We start from the raw sequence: 19017 nt of genomic DNA on the forward strand, positions 1-19017 counted from the left end.
AACTAGTAAAATAAGCGTGAGTGACATTTTTGCTCCAAATTAATCTGAACTCATTAACAGCCAGTAAGACATCTCCTATAAGAACTGAAAGGCTGTTGATTAGAAATGGAAAGTGAAAAGATTTTCCAAACAAAAAAGAGATGGACGCATGCACCGGGTGGAAATTCAGAAAAGTTGAGAGGCAGTTGCTAGGGGGTGTTTTTAATTATTAAGTCTATGGGCTAAAAAATCTGAGCCATAAAAAATTGGCTGTTAAGAGAGCTGGCAGCTGAAGACAGGAAACGCTCGAAGAGGTTTCACTGTATGTATATTTATTTATAAGATTTTGCTTGTTTGATTTGACCAAGTTAAATCTATTTACATGAAAATAGAAGGATGCCCCTTAAAGATGCTTCTAAACTTATACAACTGTTCGAAAAGTTCAAATCATTCAATTACTGCATGAAAAAGTTTACCATGTTTTGAATCAAAAACTATTTTCACCAATATTTCTGTCAAACTAAAATTTAAAAGTCATTTTCATTCCCCATCTGCACTGCACAGTGACTTTATTTAAAATGGTACAGATGTCATAGCCCCCCCCCCCTCCCATTTGGTGACATTCGAATTTTTGCACCAAATTAATTTTTTTTTTTTGCCAATGAGGCAAAAAAATTTTTAAACATGCAAATACCTGGCGAAAAATTTTCACGTACCCATCGAGTTCGTGTTAATGCGTTTTGACTGTATAAGAAACTCCAAATTTAAAAAGTTTCCATGGTGCTTAAAAATAGAAATTATTTTCAAGAAACTTCAAGGAGTTTACCAACCTTCTAAATATATAAAAACTATTTTTAAGATACATTCCATATAACTTACTAGACTCTAATTTCAAAACTTTGAGGACACCACCATCTCCTCCACAGGCTATATAACCTTCAGTTTTGTTCCAGGCAATAGATTTCATACTTATGCTTTTAGGCAAAGCAATCTGTAAAAAAAAAAGTTACATTTGTAATTCAAAGCTGAAGTGAACGTTGAACAATTTTAATACTTTAATGTCTGTTTTATTAAAAAAGTTTGAGGAATAAGGCTGTGGCAGATTTTTTTTCTTTTTTAGGGAGTTGAGTGGACCAGACTTCAAACTTTACATATCAGGGGTGGTTTAGTATCAGAAAACATCCGAACAGCATTCAGATCCTGCTCTTTTGAACTCTTTTCACACATAATTGGTCCTGTCTCGGGATTCACTAAATATTACATTGACATTTTGGTACTCGAAAAATTTACAAATTCACCTGATGCATACTTACACACAAGCAAAAAATTAATTTATTTTTATACAACACTGTAGTTGGGGAAGAGGATGGCGAGGGGGGTGCAAAATATTTAATTTTTTATTAAAAAAATAATGTAAATTGGTTTCAAGCCACCTTTTCTTTTTGAGTCCCACCAAAGTCCAAGGTAAGTTTCCCCCAAAGATTTTTTTTCAACCATAGCACTGTGTGTGTTTTTATATATATATATATATATATATATATATATATATATATATATATATATATATATATATATATTTCAAATATTAAACAAATTGTAAATAATTAATGATGAGAAAAAGGAAAATTGCAAACAGCTATTAAGTAGAAAAAGATAAAGTATGAATCCAGAGCTCATCAGCCGTGGAGGATTCATTAAATATGGTCAAAAGACCAAAATTTTTAACCAAGAACTAAAAGAGAATGTTTAAGCTCCAGTACATGCAATATAGAGTAACAATGGGCAAAAGCACAACTTGTTTTAGTGCGGTGTGCCCATTGTTACTCTATATTGCATGTACTGGAGCTTAAACATTCTCTTTTAGTTCTTAGTTAAAAATTTTGGTCTTTTGACCATATTTAATGAATCCTCCACGGCTGATGAGCTCTGGATTCATACTTTATCTTTTTCTACTTAATAGCTGTTTGCAATTTTCCTTTTTCTCATCATTAATTATTTATAATTTGTTTAATATTTGCAACTCCGTTTGCTTAATTTTATATTTACTTGGCTTTTTAGTTTTGCTGTGTTGCACATCTATGGGCTCTTGGTGTGGTCTTTTCAATATTTTTCACTTTTATTATTATATATATATATATATCTTAATATATAAAAATCTTCTGTGCGGACGTTTGTCACCATAAGGCTTTTTAACGGCTGAACCGATTGCGATCGATTTTTTTGTGTGTAATTAAGATGTGGCAAGCATGGTTTTGAAGCGCGATGGATCAAATCGGAAACGTTTTTGGTAATTAATTAACTAATTTAAAGATTGGATGGTTATATCTAACAAATGATTAAAATTTATTTTAAACTATTGTTGAGCGAGAACTCAAATAAATATTTAACCCGTTGCCAAAGGACAATAAGAAAGTCAGCTCTGCTTTTTGTAATGAAATTTCCTGTGATATATGTCAATTGAGAATAGATAAAACATTGAGAGAGGGAGAGAGTGAAGCCTTTATTTCTTGATGGCAACAATTTTAAGTCCCGTGATATATTTTAAAGTAAAGTACTGGAAGGTTCACGCAAAACGTGCATTCTGTCGACGTAGTTGAACCATGTGACCGGATTGGTGCTTTAGGTTTTCTTAACCAAATGATCAGAAAGTACCTTTCCTAGCAACATTTGTTTCTCGACTGAAATCCATCAGAGTTTGGGCACCAATGTCGAGAATACTTTAAGGATTATCTAACTAATCAGTACATTATTAAAGGAAAAGATGATGGAATTTAAAGACGAGACAAATTTTATTTTCGTCCAGATAAATTACAACAGGGTAGTTCTGTACACAAAAGATCAGTTCTGTGGAAGATCTTTATCTTTGGTGGAAAGAACAAATTAGGCAATATATGACGTTTAAAAAATTTTCGCTCAAAAGATCGGACCGCTAATCGGTCGGAGTTGGCTTCGCTCACTGATTGGCTGGATTATAGTAACGTGGTGGCTTGGCGACTTTGGCTATAAACAGTAGAGTTTGCGTGATCATTTGTTTACATTTTAAAGCTACTGGTAGTATAATTTATTGCATTTTTTGTTTATTTGGCGAAATATTTCAAATTGCAAATAATTTGAAATTTTTCGAATAATTTTTCGTTTTTAAAGAGTTTTTAGTCATTTTAGTTGAAGAATGTGTGTGTGTGTTTACATCGGGAGGGATGAGTGATTTTCGCTTATTCAGAGAACTGTTTTTACCTTTATCACTTTCCTAAATGATATCCTTTCGAATGTTTTATTCTTTTTCATACGGGGGATGTTGCAGCGGGATTTCCCGTTTGTTCTAGATGGGTAGTTAGATCTTTACACTTAATATCTAAGGACGCTTTTTATCCTTTGTGTATGGCTGAAGGAACAAACCGTCAAGTACGGAAGAAAAATAGTTAATAAAACAACTGCTCAGTGGGCATTAGATAAATCAAGTTGTAATAAATATACGCATTCTGACACTTTAGCAGCTTAAACCCCCCTTTTTTTTTCAACAGAACGGTTCGAACACTTGATAGTTTATTGAAATTTTTTAACTTTTCAATGTACAAAGTTTGAACAGAACAACGTCTGTCGGGTCCTCTAGTATATATATATATATATATGTGTGTGTGTGTGTGTGTGTATTTACAGTAGACTTGTACTACAATGCAAGCTTTTCACGAGTAGCAAATTTTTGAGCTAAGGCCCCCTCGCCCAAAAATTTGTGACAACCAGAGCCTGAGTAACCTCTGAAATTAGGGGAAGCTCGGTCTTATTATGAGGGGACCCCACTTTTTGTTTAAGGAAATTTTTTCTAAACATTCTATGCACATTGATACAACACTGACTAATGCTAAGAGGCCTAGCAGAATTCAGATTTAAGTTTATTCCACCTCACCGACTGACGAAAATTTTGCTTATTACAAGCCCTTGAATTCTCAGCAAATATAGGCATATTTGACACTTTACAAAGGAAATTAAATGTCACAAAAGTACATTGTAATAGAGTGGAATCTAATCCCACACTTGAAAATATAGCTTGTGGCACATTTTATCAAATGTGTCTTCATTTTCTATAATTATTCAATTCTTTCAAGCATTTTTATTTAGCAAGTACTAATTTCAGCAATCTCTTTAAAAAATAGTTAAAAGCAGAAACTGGAATTGTTAAGCAGTTTTAAAGTCATATTTGGGCCCCCTCAAAATTCTGAAGGGAAGCTCGAGCCTCCCGAGCCTTTTGGGCAATCAGGGCCTGGTGACGACCAGCAACAAACTCTCGGCCCAGCTAGGCTAGTCCTAGACAGTTTATTAGTCCCCAAAGAAGATCAACAGTCCTCTGAAAGCTATCCACCTCCTTGCTCATTACAGCCTCTTCCAGGTAACAGAATAGCCAAGTAGAGAACCAGCTGGAAAAAAACAGTAGAACCCTGTTATACCACACGTTTGGTATAGCGTGAAATTGGTTATACTAGGGGTAGCATTATTTTTCCCACATTTTTTAAGAAAATCTGGCTTTTTTTTCATTTCCAAAACCTACAGTCTAGTAAAAACAACTTATTTCATGCACAATATCTAATTCTGCGAGCTATTCTAACCTTGTAATATTCAAAACGTAAACATTAGTCGTCCTCCAGTATGAATTGTAATCATGTTTAGATTATAATTTATAAGTCAGTGAATCAAAATAATCTAGATGTAATAATGTGGGTCGTGATTTCAGTAAAGTTCAACTGGATAGGGAGTTCAAGGTTTACTACTTCTGGTATTGTGTATAAATTTACATTTGGTAAAAATTACGTTTCATTATACATCACGGCATTATTCGGGTGCAAAATATGCTCCCAAATTTATGCGATATAACAGAGTTCTACTATATGAGTTTATCAGGGCTGATCCTAGCAGGTGTGCAGAGTGTGCACCGCACAAGGGCGGCCAAAGCAAGGGGCGGCCGCAGGCCGCATCATGTAGTTCTTATAATCAAGAAAAATTCCTCAAGAATTTCTCACAAGATAACTTATAATAAGTCGAATAAATATGCTGAATTTTAAATGTTCAATTATCAAAGTAAGTGTCGATTTCCCGACAGCATATAGCATAGTTTAGGAAAAATAGAACGTTTGGGAACATTGTGTTGGTTCATTGTCCATTAATATTTACTCTTTACACACATGCTTCATTTGGTTGCAAAATGTGTGACAAAACCGGTAATCAGGCAAGGATACAGGGGAGGGGAAAAGAGTAGTTAAATCTAAAACAGCTGAATTTTGAATTTTTTTTGCCATACATTTTGCTTTGATAAAAACTAATGAATGAAATATATTTTAAACACTACGCAAATCAAATCTTGTTAAAGGTTTATAAAAAAATTAATAATAATATTGAGGCAAACCTAACACGGCAGCGCTGCGTAGTCTTCACAATGTTGCGAGGTTATGTTTACGACCCCAACCATAGAACTTTTAATACATGTATTAAACACATTTAACACATATTAAAAATTTATTAATATCAATATATGATATTTTAAATAAATTTCAGTGATGAATTAAGTTTCAACTACTTAAGTTTCAACTTTTTTTTTTTTTTTACAGGAGCATTTTGAATTCAAGAACATTTAGCTTTTAATATCGTATGAGGACGAAATCCGTAGAACTGAATTACAACGAAAATAGTTTCTTCGCTCAATCAAAAAATTTCTACTTTAAAAAAAAATCTTTTTTTTATTTTTTTACAAATTTTTGTTTAGTAAAAAATTATTATAGGATTTTAATTGGTGAGAAAACTAATTATGGCAGTGATAATACTTAAAAGCTTAAAATGCGCTGACGAAAACGATTTGCTTCCATCGGAATTCGAACCGACGCCCTCCCTACCTCTAAGCGCGTCCCTTATCCACCATGATACATAGCCTCGAAACTGAGAAACTAAGTAATATTCATATACGATACTGCAAGCATCGTGTATCCAAAATAAATATCGAAATTATCAGATATCATGATAACTTTAAAATAAACGTCGGATTTATATGTACTAATATAGCAGCAAACCCTGCGAAAACAGGAGGAAATAAAAAGAACTAAAATGTTTTTAGAATGTAGAAGTCAATTGATTCAAAAGTTCACGCTATCGGATTTAAAAATTTAAAAAAAAAAGGTCAAACGTACACTTGCTAATGGTTTTAAAGCAACAACTTTATTATATAAATCACGTAAAAGAGAATCCTTCAATTATCCAGCTTTGTTTGTTTGTAAATACAAACTTTTTTAACATTGAGTACAGTAACCTGATTGGCGAGTGTTTAAATCCTGAATGTCGCCAAAGCATGCTTTTTTCATGAATCGGAAAATCCAGCATTAAAACTAATATTACAAAAAAGAAAACACTAAGAATTTCGTGAGAAAGTAAGTTAACACATTAAAGTATATCCTAAATGTATTGGTTTGCCATCAAAGTCGAAAATATCGCTTAGGATACAAGAAACAAAACCTTGAACGTAAGCCTGGCAAAATAAAACAATTTTTCAGAAATTCCTAGGGAAATTTTCTCCTTAGTGAAGGCAAGATATAGGTAACCAACACATCAAAGAATGTAAAACCAAAAATTAAATTGCATAGTTTTCCGTATTTTAAAAGGAATCCACCTTTTTTCGTTGAGCGCGTGTTGCGCGCAATGCAAATCCTATGGACGGGAACTTGAGCGTTGGACGGTTTTTGCCAGTGACCAATCAGCGTGCAGTACGCCTGTGTCGCATCTCTCAGTATAAAGGGTCGCTAGCCCTGGGTAGTAAGTTTAAACGAAGAGCCAAAAGGATGCCATGACCTCCTTGACGGAACTAAAGAAGGCTTCAAATTGCGTTTCTAGGACTTCAATTTCGGAACATTTCACTGGTTGAACCACCGATCTCAAGGATCCAATTAAGTCTCTGATTCATCCCTTCCACCTTAACTTAATCAAACATAGCCTAAAAATGTTAGTTCTGAAATCTAAAATGTGTTTTTAAAGGACAGCCTTTCCTAATGTCATCAAAAATTGCTTAATGACATTTTTTGGATTTCTTTTTCGAAATTTTTGCGATGGATTTTTTGCAATTACTACCAAAGACAGTCTCAGTTAGCGTCTTTAGAGAAGCCCATAATCCCACCCCCTCTCACTTAATTTATTGAAAAACAAACTAAAATAGCGTTTTTCAGACATTAGTTTCAAAAACTTTCGGGGAAGGACCCCGAATCCCCCTTTTCTCCAATGCAATCACTATACCTCAAAATTTCGTTTTTAGACGGTTCCGTGCAGCCACAGATACCTTTCTGCCTAAACTAGCCTGAAATAGACTTCAGTTTCTAAAAACAGTTCGTGAGGGCACACTGAACCCCCGTCTGCTCTTAGTCCCATTGTTATCAAACAATGCCAAAAATACGTTTTTGGGACTTCAATTTCTAAAAAATTCCGGAGGAGAACTGCTTGGCTTATGTATCTTTTTACCTTGCTAATGCATACCTATCAATCGTCGAGGTGAGGTGGACAAAAGGTCTATAGTTGTATTTTTCAGATATTAATATCGAAAAATATCCGTAAGATCCGCCGAAACTTCCCAGTATCGTTAACATCATCAAAGATAGTATAAAATTGCGCTTTTAGAAACATCCGCTTGGAGCCTGAAAACCTTTCCTTCTAAAAAAATAGCCTATAATGGATTTTAGTTCTGAAAAATATTTCGGTTCGGAGTATTTTCACGTTTCCCCTATCGTTTTCAAATATAGCCCAAAATGGGTTTTTTAAACAATAATGCCGAGAAATTACCGGAGAAAAGTCGCCAGATCCCCTACTATCACCAAAGACAGCCTAAATTTGCGTTTTAAATTTCAATTTCGAAAACCTTCGATGGGAGACGATTGAATCTCCCTCCCTCTAGCAACGTCAACAAAGGTAACCCAAAGCTGCTAGTTTAAAACTTCAGTTTCGGAAAATTTTCGGGAAGAGCGCCGATTTTTCCTACGCTACGGTCACAAAAAATAGCTTCAAATTGATTTCAATTTGGAAAGAATTTTAGGAAAGAACATCAACATTACTATCTCCTGAAGTCTCGAAAAAGTTCCTAAAATTGCGATATTTGAAATCAATTTCGAAAATTTCTCCATTGCACCTTGAGTATACCCGACTCTTTTGTCGTTGCAACCGAACACAACAAAAGATAACCTAAAACTATTTTTCATACGCCAATTTTGATAATTTTCTCGGAGTAATCCCCCCTCCCCCCGCTTCCCAATCTTCCTTCCTTCCTCTGATGTCACCGACGACAGACTATAAAATGCGTTTTTACGATTAGTAAATTTTGGTATCTATTACTTTCTTCAAAGATATAAATTGTACCTAAGGAGTTTCTTACTATAAAACTTTTCTTCCTTTTATAAGTTCATCATTCTTCTGTTTTTTTTTTCCTTTTTTTAAATTTGAACTTGGTATAGAAATTTAAAGAAAGATTTATATGGACGTTAAAGATGAGTCAAAATATGCAAATTACTCTTGGGGGGCGGCACACTAGGTCTTTGCACACTGGCGGCCGACACCCTAGGATCGGGCCTGGAGTTTATAAATATATTTATATTACATTATTCAAAGCGGCCTTTACATGCAGCTTGCAAATAACGCAATTGTATTCAATCAAAGTCTCACAACAAAAGTTACAGTAAAATTTCAATAGCAATTTCCCTAAATAAAAATAAATATATTACTGCTTTCCTTGCTGTACAGAAAATTTAATCGAAACCAGTTAGACTTTTGAACTCAACCAATACCGGGATTCGAAAGCATGATTTAAAGAGATGTCAATTCAAAAGACAGAATAGAAAAGATATATTTTTCACAAGGAGTAAGAAAACTTATTTTAAAAGGATAACAAACCTTTTTGCTCATATAGCACTGCATTTTAACTGAATATAAAAATTATGAAACTGTAAACAACCGCCGACACTGTCACTTGGCTTTGTTTTCGTTTGCTGTTGAATGGAAAGCTTCATTGATTGAGAGAGCGCTCGAACATGAGGAGTGATGGCTTACGTTCGGCGAGCTCGATCGAGGCCTTCGAGATAGGAAGGCCATCCAACTAGCAAATGACGTCATCGTTTGTCGATCCACAATGATATTGGGAAGTGAGCACTTCGATTAATATTTTGGTTAAATAAAACTATTTGGTTTATTTATTATTGACTTCTGTTATTTTAGTAGCATTACAAGTTCTACTTTTTCATTTGAAAACATAAAAAGGAACCGATAATCATACATTAAAAAATACACTGAGCTTAATTCATAGTATTTGACATAAAAACATTTATAAGTATTACAAAGTATTCAAATAACTAAACACGATTTTATTTTACAATCATGTTAAAACAAAGTGATAAATAAACACAGTTTTATTTTTCATTGGAAATTGTTTTTTAACTAATCGCATTTTAACTACTCGTATATTGTATTGAAACATTAAGTCTTAAGAAGTATTCAAATAAATAAATGAACTTTCATTTTACAATTACATCAAAATAAAAAATAATATTACTATTGTATTTGAATAAGAATTAAATGAAATTTTAAAAAATAAATAAACATTTTTACTTAAGAAAACGGGAAACATGACTGCAATATGTTTCAAAGACATAACATCAAATTAAAGTACATAATACCATATTATTAATGTTAACTTAGCTGAGCAAATTTATGCTTTTCAAAAGACGGTGCCCTACCCCCTTCAATTATGAAAACTTAAAAAAAAAAAAAAAAACCCCCAAAACATCTCCATCTCCCTTACAATTTCAAGGGCACAGTTATAGACACGTTTAGTGGTGACGTCAGGGGTTGTCAGAAACTCGGGGAAGTTTCCAATCATGCCGTTGCTATGCGCGTTGCTAAGGAAGAAACAACATAGGATCTTCGTACGGATAGGGTTAGAGCGATGTTTAATTGATGGTTTCTTGCCAATTAAATGCTTAAATAATTTTTTTAGTGGTTTCAAGTTACATATAAGCCACCTGTAGACATCATTTGACGAATATCGATAGTTTTTACATGTGAATCGGGTTAAAATTCGGCAAAACATAGACTTATGTGGAATACAAGTGTGTTTTCTAGAGTTATACACTCTTCTTATTGTTATTTCGTTTTCTTTGGGTGGAGGGGAACAGCTCCGCCATTTGAGAGGGTCTGGAAAGACATTGCCCCCCGCCCCCGCTTTCGGAAAATTGCTGTATTTCTATCAATTTTGCGCAATTTTTTGTCTTTCGATGCAATATGCATTTACTGTATATGATTTAACCCCCTCCCCCATTTGCAGAAAAATTTGAAATGATGATATTTTTTTTTTGAATCCTGTTTAAAGTTTTCTAAGAATTTGATTATAATTATTTTCTTCGGGCGGGATTTTTTTTTTTAATGGTATAAGTAATTTTTTGTTTGGGGAAGGAGAATTTTTCAGTTTTCTCGATTGTGATGCTTGTTTGCATTGAAATTATTTTTTTTTCGAATGGGAGGGGGGATGTTAGGTTACATTGTCCTTATTCTAATGCGAGTTTGATTGGGATATTTTAGTTTAAAAGTTTTTCTTCTGCGAGAACACACACGTAATTTAAGTTAAACTCCAATTGAGCTCTATTCCGAATAGGAATAAAAACTAGCTTGAAGAAATTGACAAAATTCCCATTGATCCTAGAAAAAACTAATATGTATATCCTTGTCCCCCCCCCAAAGAGCAATTACTTAAAATTACGCGCAGCAAGAAGAAATATCCCCTCTCCCCGAAGAAAAGAATTTAATTGAACTATGCATTGCAAATAGTAGAACAAACTGAAATTTTCAATGTATATTTATGTATATTGATGCAAAAAATATGTATAACAAGTAGAGTAAAGTAAAAATCTCCCGCCTCGGAATACAAAAAAAAAAAAAAATGATTAAAATACTCGTGACAATTTGAAGAAAACACGTAATTCTCCCTTTCCCCCAAAGAGCCCGAAGGAATGGAGTTTCATTAAAATATGCATTATTACTGGAACAAATGCAGAAAAATTCTCCCCCCCCCCTCCAGGTATCGCTGACTAGGCTGACATGGTCTCTCGTCTTCTAAAGAAAAGAATGCATACAATTCAATTAAAACTACTCCTCTTCCTAAAAAAAATAATAATAATTAAATTTCGCTCTAAACTTTAAAAGAAAAATCTCACCCCCCCCCCCCAAGTCATGATATATCAAATTTCCTTGAAGGGTACGTGCAAAAAGGAAAAAGTCAATGTACGAGTATGTTGCGTCGAAAAACAGCAAAAATTACGCCAAATTTATAGAAATACAGTTATTTTCCAAAAGACATGAGAGGGGCAATACCTCTCCTGACCCTCTCAAATGTCGGACCTGTCCCCCTCTCCCCCAACGAAAAAGAAATAACAATAAGAAGAGTGTATAACTCTAGAAAACACACTTGTATTCCACATAATTCTATGTTTTGCCGAATTTTAACCCGATTCACATGTAAAAATTATCGATACTCGTCAAATGATGTCTACAGGTGACTTATATGTAACTTGAAACCACTAAAAAAATTATTTAGACCATTTAATTGCCAAAAAACTATCAATTAAACATCGCTCTTACCCTATTCCTACGAAGATCCTATGCTGATTCTCCCTTAGCAACGCGCATAGCAACGGCATGATTGGAAACTTCCCCGTGTTTCTGGCAACCCCTGACGTCACACTAAACGTGTCTATTTATAACTATAGCCGTTGAAAAGCTATCATTACTATGAGACTATGATTCCGACCCCCCCCCCCTTCGGTGGGCACTCTCGAAAAATTACACAGGAATTCAACTTGAAAAACGTTAATTAAAGAATGTATAATACAACATCATGAATACTGTATGTTGTACATCCAAAAAATGTATTCAATATCTAAACAGCCTTTTTTTTTGGAATTCGGCTACTTTTCCATTTTCAGCTTTTTCTGCTGCTAATGATTCTTGTGTGTGGGGGGTGGGGGCTTTAATAGTTCATCATTTTAGGCTTTTGAAAAATTATTTTAAAAAGCATTAATTCATGACAAAGTAACATTTTTCAAAAAACTTTTCATAGAATGACCATTTTACCAACTTTCTTTAATACTTAAAACGTTAAATTTAGATCAACATTTTGCTGAGTATGCTCTTTTAGGAAATCAATGAGACAGTTTTGTGACAGGGGGAAGGGAGGGGATAACAAGAAGTGTGACATCACGCGTTGTTTATAACAATATGCTCATGTTGAACAGCGTTACATGTAACAAGGAGGAGGGGGAGAATTTGTTCAAAAGTTTACATAATACTTTATAGACAGCCCCTTAATTCAATTTATGTTACAGTTTCAGAGTTCCTGAAAGCTTATTAACAGAAAACCCAAGGAGTTCAAAAAATATGTAGTTCAAGATATTTTGCCCTTTTTAAGCATAAACAAACAAGCACAGAGCATTTGGCAAAAACACGTTGTGTATCCACTGCTCAAAACTAATCTTTCGCAAGCCCAGAAATTATGAATACTGTTAACTTAACCACAATGTGTGCATAAATATCATAAAACTTAAAGACAACAGTGAAAAAAAACCGTATATATTTTTTTAATTTACGCACAGAACCAGCTTGTTTGAATAACATTGCAGGGGCGTAGTTGGGGGGAAATGTTTGAGTATCGGACCCACGACCTCCGGCGTTCAAATCTAATCTTCTATCTCAGAACTACGGAAGCCCATCAAGGAATGTTTTTTGATCAAAATAACACATGCTGGCGTATGAAACAATTTAATCGAAACGGAAAACATAAGATTAGTTCAGTTAAAAGCCTGTTTCAATAAACTTGTTTACATATTAACTGAATATCAACACCAAGTTACGTTGCTTCTGATAGCAACAAGTATATTTGCAGAAAATTTTGACATATGTATATTGTCAGCTTGGAAAATCCATTTCGAATAAATGCGTGTACAAAGTTGAAAAAATAAAGAAATAAAAAGTTGCAAGTTAACTGTTTCAAATATTAAAGCAGTATACTAAAATTACAAATTACAGACAAAGATATCAGAAAGGAAACTGACAATTGTTCGTGTAATGGAGGAAAACTTAAGTAATCTTAACTGCATAAAATGTAAATTTGTTTATCTGAGAAAAGTACTTACCTCCGAACTTTAAAATTTATTCCATGAGACGCCCAGCTTTTTTCTTCACATGCAGGTTGTTCGGAAGCGGAAATCGCTGACTCAAATTCACTCAGCAGACACTTATATTATATATATATATTTTTTAATTGCCTCTACATTCCGGTACGAGGAAAGGATGAGATAAATCCAACAGTATTGTATTCAAAAATGTGCAGCCGAAGTTAATATTTCCTATTTCATCTATTTCAACCAGACCAAGAAGCACTATTGTTTAACTGGTAGACTGCACTGCTTTCAAAGTTTCGCGCCAAGTTCAAAGATCGACTACTGGTGGCGTAACGAAGAGGGGGGGAGGGGAGTTGTCTGGCCTGTTATCACGTGGGTCTCGGCTCGATCGGTAGCGCCCGGTTAGTTAATCACGTGACAGCTAATGATCACGTGCTCCAATCCACAATCAACAGCTTAAAATGGTAACCGGTGAGGTAACCGGTTGATCATAGAACGCTGCGGTTAGTAACCGGTTATTTACCGGTCGACCAATGAGGTTCGACGAACGCAAGGTTTGTAAAGTTTCGTTGCAATTTCGTCATTGGCAATAGTACATACATTTGTGTTTCTACGGCACTTGTGTACCGAACGCATGGGGTTGATAAGTTGCATTTCTTTCGTTATTGTTATTATTTAAAGTTTATCTTATTTCTCTTGATCATTCATTAACCATAAAAATAATCATGGCTTCATCAAAGGTTGAGTTAACTTCTCAGGAAAAAGAGCTTTTCAAGTACACTAACGAACGTAAATATGAAGAAGTAAAACGTCTTTTAACCACCGAAAATCTGTCTGTGAATTGCGTAGATGACGACGGGATGACACCACTTCAGCATGCTGCTTACAAAGGTGATTACAAACTTTGTAAATTACTTTTAGATTGCGGAGCCGATGTGAATTTGACGCGCCATAGCTCTCAATATAGCTCTCTCATGTTTGCTGGATTATCTGGTAAAGTAGATGTTGTTACTCTGTTGCTGGAAAATGGTGCTTCCGTTTCCAGCACCAATTCTATAAATAAAACGGCATCGCAAATGGCTGCTTTTGTTGGAAATCACAATGCAGTTAGTGCTATAAATAACTTTATCAAATCAGAAGAAATTGAGTATTTTACTCAAATAAATGGTTTGGAAACCGAACCGAAATTACCATCCCATTTGTGCCAGGTTGTTCACAAGATGGCTATAATGACAAATATTCACCCTGTTCGAATTGCGATGTATATACAGAATAATCTTTCTATTCTGGAGAATATTCAAAAAGTTATCAAAGTGTTTGATTTGTTGCGTGAAAAGAAGTATAAAGATGAAGGTAATGAGTTGTTGTCATTGAAGTTCCATCATCTGGCATTTGTGCTATCATATTGTGAAAAATTCTGTGGTGAACTTAAAACAAAGCAGGCAAAGGCTGATTCTGATAAGGATCTTTTAACTGTTCTCATTAAACACTGGCTTAAAAGTGATAAAAATGGGTTGCAAGAGAAGTTGGAAAACTTTCTTCGTCAGGACATCAAAGAGTATCCATTCTTAAATAATACTCTCTTCCAGCAACTAGTCCGCACTCTTACATCGCAAAATGTTAGTAATGATGTAGCTGCTGTATCCATTCTTACAGACATGATCAGTCATCAACGATCATCGGATGAAGTTTACTTATGCTGTACATGTGGCGAACCCTATGCTGAGAAAAAATGTTCTGCTTGTAAAGCGGTTCATTACTGTGATAAAAACTGTCAGAAGTTACATTGGTTTTCTCATAAGTTAGCTTGTCCAGAGTTGTCAAAATTGAACAAAGAGACCAAGTCTGATGAACAGATCACGAGTACAAAATGTGATGAATCTCAATCTAGTAGCTCTGCTGTCCCTTCTGACTGCGGAAATGAATCAAAATGAACTTTATTTGTTAAGAAAATATCTTGCATGTACTGGTGAATTGCTTGCTTTATGTGCATTTTAGAACTGTGACTGATTCTGTAATTTTTATTGTTCATCCATTCAATCCTTGTTCATACTTATTAAAATATTCATTTGATGCTATAGAAATATTTTCTTTTATCCCATCGAACGTTGTTGTTTTTTTTCAAATTGCTGATCATCAGTAAGTAATATTGGACAAAGTGCATAAATGTTATTTGAATGAATGTATCTTTTTTTTTTTTTGTCTCTTGAAGTGTTCCTGAATGTTGTGATATTGTACAAGTTGATTTACTTCTAATTAAATATTATTTATCCTCATTTTTGTTTGAGTTTTGTGTTTGAAGCTCATGAATTTAGGATATAATGAACCTGGTATATGAAATACCAGACCCCCCCCCCCCCATTAAAGGTGAAGAGAAAAGGGTACCTTATTCAATTTTGATCTTGCCTGTAGTTCATTTTAATAATGGGATGTACTAAATACTTAATCCTTTCAAGGGCAAAAAGTTTTTTAATTAGTAAAAATTAATTTATTAAAGTAATTGGTACTACATTAATTTTAAAACTTTATGTATTTGGATAAATTTAAAAATAATTTTTTATGTCTGGCATAAAACTTATTTTTTATTTTGAAATTAAATAACTTATAGGGTTAAGTGACAGTGTTCTCTAAGAATGCATACTGTCAAGAGTTTTGATGTATAATATTATAGGAATATTTCTTAAGCTCTTTTTATATGAATATTTTTAAAGGAAGCGACCCCCTAGGAAAGGGCTGTCCTGAATGAAAAGTGAAATTTCTTAATATTTCATCTATTTCCAAAATATAAAATCACATTAAATAACCTATGTATGTTTCAAAATATGTTTTGCAATAAATCTATGAAATATCTTTGAATTATTTAAATTTGATTGAATGTTAAATATTTTATGTTCTCCTACGGAAATGTTAGGTCCGTTACCAACGTTAATGATTTAAATAATTACCCAGTAGATAGCTTCACCATATTTAAATATTGCTTTCATGGTTCAGTATGAGAAAGGAACAAATTTAAGTTATCATCTTGGCGTAAAAGATATTTTTAAGGACTTTTGCTTTTTTCACGAGGTGAGTACATTTAGCCCATTGTTATATCGCTCCGATGGTATATCTTGGTATGTGTAGAAATGGCTACCGTCATGGAACGCAGTGCGAGTTTCAAATCGTGAATTGAATTTGAAAACTTTGAAAGAAATGAAAAGTTATTCGGATTTTTTCATCGTTGATTGCAGAACTTTGGAAGCAGCTAGAAAGTGTTATCCAAATCCTGTTGCTAATGCTTGTCCCGACCTAAAATACTACTTTGTCAAACTCACGTGGGCCCACGGAGGTACATTCAAGAAGAAAAAGGATAACCTTGGACAAAGAAAAACATTGTAAGTTCTATTTTAAATTAGATTTTGCTTTTCTGGTGATCATTGCTTAATTCTCTTTTCTCTTATTGTCGGCACCCTGCTAGAATAATGAATGAAAAATCGCCATGATTTGCCGTCAAGTTTCATGTTCGACATTTTGCCTTCAATTCAGCGACTTAACTAGTTTCTAAAACTAGTTAAGTATCTGTAACTAAGTTTCTTTAACTAACACTCAAAATTTATCTCTAACATTTATAAAACTGAAAATAAGTAAAAGCGTCACGTGGAAAAACATGTTCGGTTTTTGGTTCTCCTGAATAGTGTCAATTTTTCACATTCCTTAGTTTAGCATGGTGCCGACGATATACTGAACCAATAGAAAGCAAATTATTCTTAATTTTTTGAGGTCTTTTAACAGTAATATTACAAAAAATGATTTTATCTAAGCCTAATTAAGCATCTTATCATTAGCAGGGTTTAAAATATGGTTCAATTCTTAGGGAGGAATGTCCCCCCTCTACTTCAGATTTCAGGGTGGATTATTTTGACTCTGTGGGAGAATTTTAATTTTCATAAGTACTATAAAATTTGCTGAGAATTATTACAGTTGTAAATTTACAGTAATCATTATTAAAAAAGCTTTTTATTAATAAAGTAACAGACTTCATCAGATTTACATTATCCAACATTTTTTTTTACTACAGGATTTGAAATAAGGTTCAATTCTTAAGGGGATGTGCACCCTTCTACTTCAGATTTAACTGGCAAAAATGTGTTCCAGGACGAATTCTAAATGTTACAAGCATTCTTACGGATTAAGCAAAATAAGAGAAAAAACTGAATTTTCTCCTTCCCTTTTTATTTCTATGAAAGAAAGCCTTCGTCTAGGGTTCATTATCCTGATAAATAATTTACGGAGAAATTCCCCCCTCTAATCTTAAAATCAGGGGGGGTCCAATTTTGTGAATATTTCGTGCAATTCCCCTTTCAATTTCAAATCCCGATCAGTTGCATGCTTAATCAGATAGGGGCATATAGTTCTTTTGAATCCTATTATACAAAATCAAGAAAAATTAAGTGTTATCCACAAATACCCCCCCCCCTCCCCAAATTGTTATCAAATGCGCCCAGATGGGCGGTCGCCTTGACCTGGTGGGACCAATATTTCCTTAACTGAAAAATTTTGTCTGAAGATAATAGCAATACGTATGTTCAAAGTCTCGGATTAACTATCAAGTGGATACTGAAGAGTTATGGCTTTTCCTTTAAAGGGGGGGCGTTAAAATTGCTATTCCTATCCAGGACCTTCGTTAAGCAACAGCCACCTCGCCTTTAGCAACGTGAAATTTCTAGCGTAGGCCCTGTTATCATTGCTAGTCTAATGATAAATGTGGGTGTTAATCTGAAAGTGAATTGTATACTTCACCTCTTGGAACTTTTTACTTATAGAGATCTTTTAAGGTGCTTTTCTTGATAATATTTGCTTGCTTCTATCTTTTATTTAACAATTGTTACGACTAGTGATGTGCCGGATAATTAATGTAGCTCTGCGAATACTTATACGGATATCAACTTTTTCTCCTATTTAATCCCAGTCCAAATGTGATTGAAGGTACGAATCATCTATAATATGAAGTCATCTATAGTGAAACTTCAGGAAAAAAAACTTTTTTACTCTCCGAAAACTTTACTCTGAAAATTTCTCTGCAGAAAAGGCAGATTTTTTTCTGCAAATTTCTTCTAATGAAAGATATAATTTTGCAGAAATCCTGCACAGCTTTCACAGGTTTCTTCAATTTCAAAAAATAAGAACCTATGATCCCTGCAGGTTATGCTTATTAGGCGGAAAATTAGCACAAAAATTCCTTTTTTTTGCATTATTTCACAGAAACGTTATATTTCCTTCCAACTTTGCTAAATCTGCACAAAACTACATGTTTAGTGTAATTAAAAGATGTTTGAATAATATCTGCTGAATTTTAATAGAAAAATATCTTTGGCTACACCTGTTTTGTGCCCTTTAAGCGCCCTACAGGGATTAGAATTTCCGGCTTTGGAAGGAAAATATTTGGAGAATTGACTTAATTCGACTTAAAACTAAAAATGTGTGCTACATATAGTAGGTCAAATTGTACTTGGGGGAAAAAATTCTTTTTTTTTTCTTCCTATTTTGGAGAATTTGCAGCAAGCCAATTCAGCATGCTTTGCGGGCCACTTTTGACCCGTGGGCCATATGTTGTGCATCCCTGATCTAGTTGCAGGTTTTATGTATGCAACGTCTGAAGTGTTTGCAGAACAATTTTGGTCAAATGATTTTGTGTTGCAGAACATCACAAAGTATTCTGCTCTGGGGGTTACACATATTTCACCCCCCGCAAGGAAGATACACAACTCAAAATTTGGGGAAAATGTATCAGCTATTAGTTTTAATTGATTGCTGCAAACTACTTTTCTCCGCACGCACCCCACCTCTTAGCCGTAGGCCTTAGGTTCCACCGCCCGGGGGG

The 19017-nt window shown here is 34.1% G+C and overlaps 2 protein-coding genes across 2 annotated transcripts in view; one reads left to right on the forward strand and one right to left on the reverse strand.

The window, feature by feature from the left end:
• Positions 1 to 8944, reverse strand: part of LOC129231715 (WD repeat-containing protein 35-like) — a 111513-nt gene extending 102569 nt beyond the window's left edge. Inside the window, exons 1-2 of the mRNA XM_054866078.1 lie at positions 8884 to 8944; positions 859 to 970 (exon numbers count right to left, since the gene is read on the reverse strand). Coding sequence (XP_054722053.1) covers positions 859 to 970; positions 8884 to 8907 — 136 coding nt within the window. The 5' untranslated portion in view covers positions 8908 to 8944. The remainder of the gene's footprint in view (positions 1 to 858; positions 971 to 8883) is intronic.
• A 4832-nt stretch (positions 8945 to 13776) lies between these two features.
• Positions 13777 to 15465, forward strand: LOC129231384 (ankyrin repeat and MYND domain-containing protein 2-like). The gene has a single exon (XM_054865681.1). It carries the CDS (start codon positions 13883 to 13885, stop codon positions 15089 to 15091), a length of 1209 nt encoding a protein of 402 aa, XP_054721656.1. The 5' UTR covers positions 13777 to 13882; the 3' UTR covers positions 15092 to 15465.
• Positions 15466 to 19017: the final 3552 nt, after the last annotated feature.

This window comes from Uloborus diversus, chromosome 10 (assembly GCF_026930045.1).
Source record: "Uloborus diversus isolate 005 chromosome 10, Udiv.v.3.1, whole genome shotgun sequence".
Classification (NCBI taxonomy): Eukaryota; Metazoa; Arthropoda; class Arachnida; order Araneae; family Uloboridae; genus Uloborus; species Uloborus diversus.

Bases quoted from the DNA above. Each gene is read 5' to 3' on its own strand.
- LOC129231384 (XM_054865681.1), top strand. From the start codon at position 13,883: ATGGCTTCATCAAAGGTTGAGTTAACTTCTCAGGAAAAAGAGCTTTTC.